Below are 7389 nucleotides of genomic sequence, written 5' to 3' on the forward strand. Positions count from 1 at the left end.
CCACACTTAATTCATGCAATGTTCCCATTGCATGGTATGCATGGAGAATACAAATATGAAATATAGAGAGAATTGGAACAAACTCCCTTGGGGTAGTAGTTGCGAAGTTGATATTCTTCATGTAAATCTCCAACTTTGAATGAATTTAGACGTGGCAACAACTCATCCATGTCTCGGGTGTCATGACGCATGTGGTCGCTCCAAATGTGCAGGAGAGATACTGGAAAATCTTCAGGAAATAATTGTAAAGATAGGGTAGCCAAGTGATGTAACGAATAACATGTAATCATCAACCTTTTAGGTTGAATAATGATAGACTCGTCGAGTCTGGTGAATGACTCGCCGAGTAATAAAGCGAAATGCATGAAATCGTGAAAAATATACTGGGACTCGTTGAGTCGGGTAACTGCACTCGGTGAATCCATGCTGGGTGAAAAAACTGAATTCTGATTCGTATCCAGCTTTTGGTGTACTTCAAAAACTTCCCATTGCTTCAGTAACAATCACTCATGAACCCTTTTATAATCGGACTCAACACCTAGACTTAATACGTCTCCCTTTCTTGACTCTTTCCACTTTTCCTCACATTCTCTAGACTCCTTATGCTAGTATCCCTAATTCAAATTCTGAAAGGAACCAAAGGCATTAGAACATCAAGCACATAATTCAAATCCTAATTTAAAGTTTAAAACACACCAAAGAAATAAAACAAAATAAAAATAAATTGTTCAACAAAACACAAATAAAAAGAACTAGTCATCATCTTTTTCCTCATCATCGTCCCCTCCATGCGTAGCTCCACTTCCTCCAGCTCCACTCCGCCTTGCGTTAATGAGCTCATCCCAAGATGGAATATAGGGGAAGTTACCCCCATCAATGTGTGGAATATGAAAATGATCAAAAAGCCGAACGTGGGATTCATTGCTAAAATTTATACCCTCGCCATTTGGTCTTGTAGCCGCCTCATCACGAGATTGTACCAATCCATTGGTACTTCGTCATTGTCCACCGGAATCACCGACGGTTCCTCTTCCACTTCCCGCTCACGTCTTGATCGAACCCTCCATCCCGGTGCCTCGCACCGGATCGTTGGATCGTCATTGGGGATAGCATAATGTCCCCCGCCATAATCCTCAATAATTCTCGCCCTCCGAAAAAGAATAGGATTAAAAGGAGGGGTTGGGATCATCGTCATGAAATTCGAAGCACCATGTGTCATCAACCCATAAGAGTGGGCTAAACATGTCACGAACATACCCCCAAGTACCACGGTATGTTGTAAAAAGTGTTGGGCGTAAAGATGCTCCAAAGATAAAATACATCAAGGTTAGAAACCTTGTCATCATCCTTTCGTTGGTTGATAGTGCTAGAAATAAGATGGTGAATAAGGCGGTGAGTGGGTGATCGTATGCTTCCCTCTTGATCGGATTTGGGAATGTAAAGTTTGTTGGCAATAGTATTCCACCAATTTGTGCTTGTGACACCATCCGGGAATACCTTATGGAAATGCTCCAAAAAAGTACCAAATGCAGTCGTGTGAGTCAAGTTTTGGTCATAAATTCCCAGCCTCCAAGCTAATTCCACCATAGAACATTTGCGAACCTCACCCCAAGGCAAAAAGTGATGTTCTCGGGGCTATAATAATCATCCCCACCCCGAAAATGTATTGTGGAGAAAAATTCCCAACACAATTCTCGATAGACCGGCTCTAGGATACGAAACAAACGACTCCAACTGTCGCACGTGATTGACACCCCATCATGATTAAATTCCTTAACAAGGTATGGTGCCAACTCCTCTTTGTATCGGACGCTTTGTAGCCATTCCCAGTTAATCGTATTGGGAACACAAATCTCCTTTTTCCGGATATCTGCAAGTTTCTTCTTCCACCTAGTCATCGTGGATTGGGACTCGATTCATGGAAAGTTCAACTAAGGGAAATCTTCTTGCCTTCCTCGTGAGCTCTGACCCCGTGAAAACATGGTTCCTGCAAAACAAATAACAAAAAAAATCCAGAAAACACAGAAACACATTAAAACAAATAAATATGGGTTTCACGACTGGACTCATCGAGTCCATGAACAGACTCAGCGAGTCCGATGAACTGCGCGAGTCAGTCGGCGGGTCTTGTAAAACTCAACCAGAAAAACTCAAAATTAGTCCAAGGGTTTGTCCAGGAATGTGTATAAGGCATATTAGTGCATGAACATTATTCCAATACACCATAATTAAGTCAAAATCAAAACCCTAAAATTTCTAAGATTTCAAAAATGGGTGTTCTATAAAATTGATACCTTCAAACATCTAAAAATCTTGGCTTTAATAGAAATAAAGAAGAAATTAAGTACCTTGCTTGATGAAATTTGAAAAACTGGAATAAAATTGAACAAGATTGATGAATGCTTGAGAGGGAAAGAGGCGCACGGCGAGTATGTGGCTGATACTATGTTTCAAATTAGGGTTAAAACTCTAGTTTAACTGGATGTAAAAAAAATGTTTTTATTTTTCAGTAAATATGGTCGACTCGTCGAGTCGGGGTCAGACTCGTCGAGTGTTGTCGCAAATGAAAGGTACCCGGACTTGAATAGACTCGTCGAGTTAGTATCCTAACTTGCCGAGTCACTTGCAATCTAAAAAAAATCATATGATTTTGTCACTCTTTTTGCAAAAATAATCAATCCACCCCACACTCATACCATGCTTACCCTCTAGCAATAATTTTTGATAATTTAGAAGATGAAAACAGAAAAATCCTAAGAAAATCAAACAAAAACTAAAACGGAAATGATAAAGGAAAAAGAAAGCAGACTCTCATAACGGGTTGCCTCCTGCCAAGTGCTTCTTTTTGAGGAGTCTTTAGCTGGACTCCCTCCCACTCTATGTGTCTTCGTTGTCCTGCATCGTGAATTTACGCTTAATCCTTTGCGGTTTATACTTTGTTTTGTAAGCGTGTAGCTTCCTCTTATATGCCTGTCGCAATTCTTCTTTATTTTTCATTGTAGCATCTTCTTTAATTGCATGCTTGATACGTTTCCCAGCCTTCATTTTCTTTACCCCATTCTCTGGCCCCATCTCTTGTACTTCTCCTTCTTTAAATTAATTAATTCATAATTGGAAAAAACTCGGGCTCGGGGTTTGACTAACTTGATTTTTCGATTAGTCGTATGTGAATCAATGGATGAGTTATTAGCATCATCATTCCAAGCCCTTGGATTCTCCTTCTCCCCCAAGCTTGCCTCCTTATCAAGTCGAAATTCTTTATCTCCTTGTATCATCGTATCAAGGTAAGCTACTTGAATATTTTGGAAGTCACGATAATTTTTAACAATTTCACCTTTTTCTGCTAGACCTTCTAAAGAATCTGGAAAAATCTGCATAGGAAAAGAACTTGTTAATAGCAGGTCAAGGTTGTCCTCATGTCTGGGCTTTTCGACTGGACTCGTCGAGTCTGTTAATGCGACTCGGCGAGTGTGTGAGTATTCCGTAAACCCCATTGTTTCTTCTTTTCTTGTCGTCTTTTGTGTAGCCTTGAACACCGCGGATTCATCTCCTACCCTTAGTGTTAGTGTGGACTCGCATACATCTATCAATGCACTTGTGGTATTCAAAAATGGTCTCCCCAAAATAATTGGAATTTTTGGGTCTTCTTCCATGTCAAGCACTACAAAATCCACAGGCAATACAAATTTGTCAACCTTGATGAGAAGATCTTCACAAACACCTCTTGGACGAATGACTGTCTTATCTGCTAGATGGATCTTCATACTAATCGGCTTTGGCTCCGGTAAATTCAACTTCTTAAAGAAAGAATATGGTATTAGATTAATACTCGCACCCGAATCGGTCAATACCTGATTAGCAATTTCGTTTCCAAATTGGCAAGGAATCGAGATGCTTCCCGGGTCGCCTTTCTTTCCTGGTAGCTCATTTAACACTATCTCAGCGACTTCAACCATATCTTTTCTAGCGGAAAAGAGACCCTTACGCAAGTTTACATATTTAGGCGTTTGAAGAATTGTTTCAACAAATGGAATGTTGACTTGAAGGGCTTTAACATGTTCCATGAAAGTTTTGTATTCTTTAGCCTTTTCTTCAGGTATGGCTCGAATTGGATATGGCAGAGGCGGCCTATAAGGCATTAAAGAAGTAGTTGTTTTTTCATCAGACCTTGGACTCTTCGAGTCCATTAGAGGGACTCAGCGAGTCGTGACGGGTTTTGCTGATCTCGAATCTTCTATCTTTTCTGCATGCTCCTTAGTTGAGACCTTTTGTGCAGGGGTCAGAGGAGTGAAATTTTCTCCAAAACTAGATGTTATAGCATTCACGTTCTCCATTCTTGGATTATTCTCGGTTTTACTTGGAAGTTCACCCGGTCTTCTTTGATTGATTTGTTGAGCAAGTTGCTCCAGCTGTGTCTTAATGTTGTGGATGGATGCTTGTTGGTTTCTAAGCTTTGTTTTTGTTTCTTGGATTGCAGCATCATGATCATTATGTCTCTTTTCTGAAGCAGCTACAAACTTGGTAAGCATCTCTTCCAAACTTGGTTTTCTTTCTTGTGCTGGCTCCTCCTTTTGGTAAAAATGTAACACCCGGGAATTTGGAGTTATTTTTAACCCTTCTTCTTCTCCTGCTAAATTGTCAAATTTGACCCATGAATGAGAATTGGCACAGATGAGTACGTTGGGCGTACAAAGGAGTAGGCTGCGCGTACTCATGTGATTAAGTTGGACGCAGAAGCCACACGATACGTTGGGCGTACCTTAAACTATGCTGGGCGTAGTGAGCCCAGACTCAAAAACCCTAATTAAGAGATGTGCCTATATATAGAATGAGAGGGTCTCATTTCCAGCCACATTCTTCAGTCAAAAACCCTCTCAAACCCTTATATACCCGTTCTTGAGCTTGTTATGGCCTTGTTGAGCTTATATGTGTTCATGTGGACTCTTCGGAGTTAAGAAGGAGCATGGAAGAGAATGGAGTTGAAGTCTAGGCTTTGGATCTGAGCTTTCCTAGGGCTAGAGCACTATTTGAAGGTATAAAGTTCCAAGCTTTCCTTTTCTTTTATTTTGTGCGTATTAGGATCCATTTTAGGGTTTTTGGTCCAAAAGTTTGAAGCTTTGTGAGTTGTTAAACTCTAGAGCCCTTTAGCTGTCCTTTTGAGTGTTTTTGATGGAGTAGTTTCATAAAAATGAGATCTTGAAGGTTAAGATCAAGTCATGCATGAATGGAGAGCTTAATAAGTAAAGAGAAGGAGTATTGTGTGTGTTGCGATCACATCAACCATGCAAAGGCTAAAAGTTTCTGACTTTATGGAATAAGGATTGTTAGGAAGCCTAGATCCAAGAGATGAGCTAAGGTCTTAACGGGTTAAGACCCATAAAATGGATTTAGCAAAACCAAGGTTACGCGCCGTGTAATTCCACTACGCCCTACGTACTGGGTTGAAGTCCCCGATCAGTCCTTGGGTGTTTGTGTGTACGCTGAGCGTAACAAGGAGGTACGCCCCGCGTAACCCCTCTATGGGCTTTTGGACTAGATTTGATATTTGGGCTTTAAGTATTGGGCTTGAATCCTTGGGTCTGTGTAGTTGAGCATATGAGCAGAGAATTTATTTATGTCTTGCGCCTCATGTTGGGCTTATCTTGTAGGGTGAGGTTGGGCCTTGGGGAAGCCCATTTATTATTGGGCCTTAGTGGGCCCAATGGATTTAGGGCAAGAATGGGCCAGTAGATGGTCTATATTTAGACCTAGTAAGTGAAAGGTTGGACTTAGTTCCTAATTGGGTTAATTGTGGGATTTGACACATAGTTAGAGATCGGTGTTTAGCAGCAGCGTGACTAGAGGTTGATTCTTCATGCAAGGTGAGTCTTCTAATTATACTGTACCTGGAAGGGTAGCTATGTGACACCGGAAGGTCTGGTATGCTATAATATACATGCATTGTATGTGATTAGTTGCCTGTTTTGTATGTGTTATGTATGATATGCTTCATATGGGCCGGAAGGCATTATGTTATGGGCCGGAAGCAATTATGATGTAGACCGGAAGGTCAGGGAGTTATGGACCGGAAGGTCGACACGAGTAGGACCGGAAGGTTTAGCGGGTGGGGACAGAAGTTCCCTGAGACACATGGACCGGAAGTTCATGGCCTGGAAGGGCGTATATGTGTAAGTGGTATATTGGGGAACTCACTAAGCATTTATGCTTACAGTTGTTATGTATGTGTTTCAGGTACCTATGATGATCGTGGGAAGGCGCCGGTTTGACTCATACACACACACCGAGGGATTTGATATGTTTTGTTCTTGGGAGTTGATATATTTGTTATGACGATATTGATACATTGAATTTTATGGTTTTGTCATGAATGAAATTACGTTTTTAAAATGAAAATTTGTTTTGAAAAATTACGTTGTTACAAAAAACCTCTTCCTTTTTGTTTGTACTTCTCCTTCTTAGCCTTCTTTTACTCATCATAGGGGATCCACTCTTTCTTTGGTTTTCGCCAAACTTCATCATATCGGTCTCTGCTTGAGTAGCACACTTGCACCTTTTTATTGCCATTCTCATCCAAGTCACTGTCTCTAGTAAGATGAGGCCCATTGCAGTTCTCACAACCCACCCGAATAGCATGTATCGTTTGATCCATTTTATCCATCCTCTTATCCATGGTTTTCAACATAGCCATGACCGCTGACAAATATTCTGAAGCTGCATAGGCAGCCCCCCTTGTCACATCATTTCTTGGATTATGGTATTCTCTATAGTGCTTAGAGAATTCTTCAATTAGTTGCTTTATCACTGGACGTGCCTTCTTCGTGAGTGGACCTTGCGAGTCAAGTAATTGCCTTGTTGTAACATTTACTCCATCGTAAAACATGGAGACTTCTTGTTGACTATTAAGGTCATGATGTGGGCAATTCCTTAGTAGGCTCTTGTACCTCTCCCAAGTTTCATAAAGTGACTCTCCAGCTTCTTGTTCAAAGTTGGCTATGGCTTTCTTTAGCTTAGATATCTTGGATGGTGGGCAGAATTGATCAATGAACTCTTCTTTCCTCTGGGCCCATGTAGTGATGGATCCGGGGGCAGTGACTTGAGCCAATCCCTTGCAGCACCCTCCAATGTAACCAGTAGCATGCGAAGTAGCTGAGTTTCCCAAGGCACATTTGTAACATTGAAATAATCAGCTACATCATTTACTTCATCCAAGTGTTTGTAAGCATCTTTGTGGTCTTAACCGGTGAAGGGAATCTCCTTAAATTGAGCAAGGATGTGACCCTTAAGCTCAAAAGTAGCAGTTGCGGGATTTGCGGGTTGCACAAGTCCCGTGCCAGTGTCATCGCATATCCTCTTCTTCCATTCCCGCATGGGGATTTCATCGATGTTAGC

The 7389-nt window shown here is 41.2% G+C and overlaps 1 protein-coding gene and 1 non-coding gene across 2 annotated transcripts; one reads left to right on the forward strand and one right to left on the reverse strand.

Annotated features, from left to right (window-relative positions):
* Window positions 1-3050: 3050 nt before the first annotated feature.
* Window positions 3051-4139, reverse strand: LOC111915965 (uncharacterized). Its single transcript, XM_023911596.1, has one exon. It carries the CDS (start codon window positions 4137-4139, stop codon window positions 3051-3053), a length of 1089 nt encoding a protein of 362 aa, XP_023767364.1.
* Window positions 4140-6902: 2763 nt separating this feature from the next.
* Window positions 6903-7009, forward strand: LOC111916072 (small nucleolar RNA R71). Its single transcript, XR_002858376.1, has one exon. It is a non-coding gene; the product is annotated as a small nucleolar RNA R71 (small nucleolar RNA).
* Window positions 7010-7389: the final 380 nt, after the last annotated feature.

Source organism: Lactuca sativa, chromosome 2 (genome assembly GCF_002870075.4).
Source record: "Lactuca sativa cultivar Salinas chromosome 2, Lsat_Salinas_v11, whole genome shotgun sequence".
NCBI lineage: Eukaryota > Viridiplantae > Streptophyta > Magnoliopsida > Asterales > Asteraceae > Lactuca > Lactuca sativa.

What these genes read in the sequence shown, in the direction of transcription:
- LOC111915965 (XM_023911596.1), bottom strand. Translation starts at nt 4,139, where the DNA reads ATGCCTTATAGGCCGCCTCTGCCATATCCAATTCGAGCCATACCTGAA.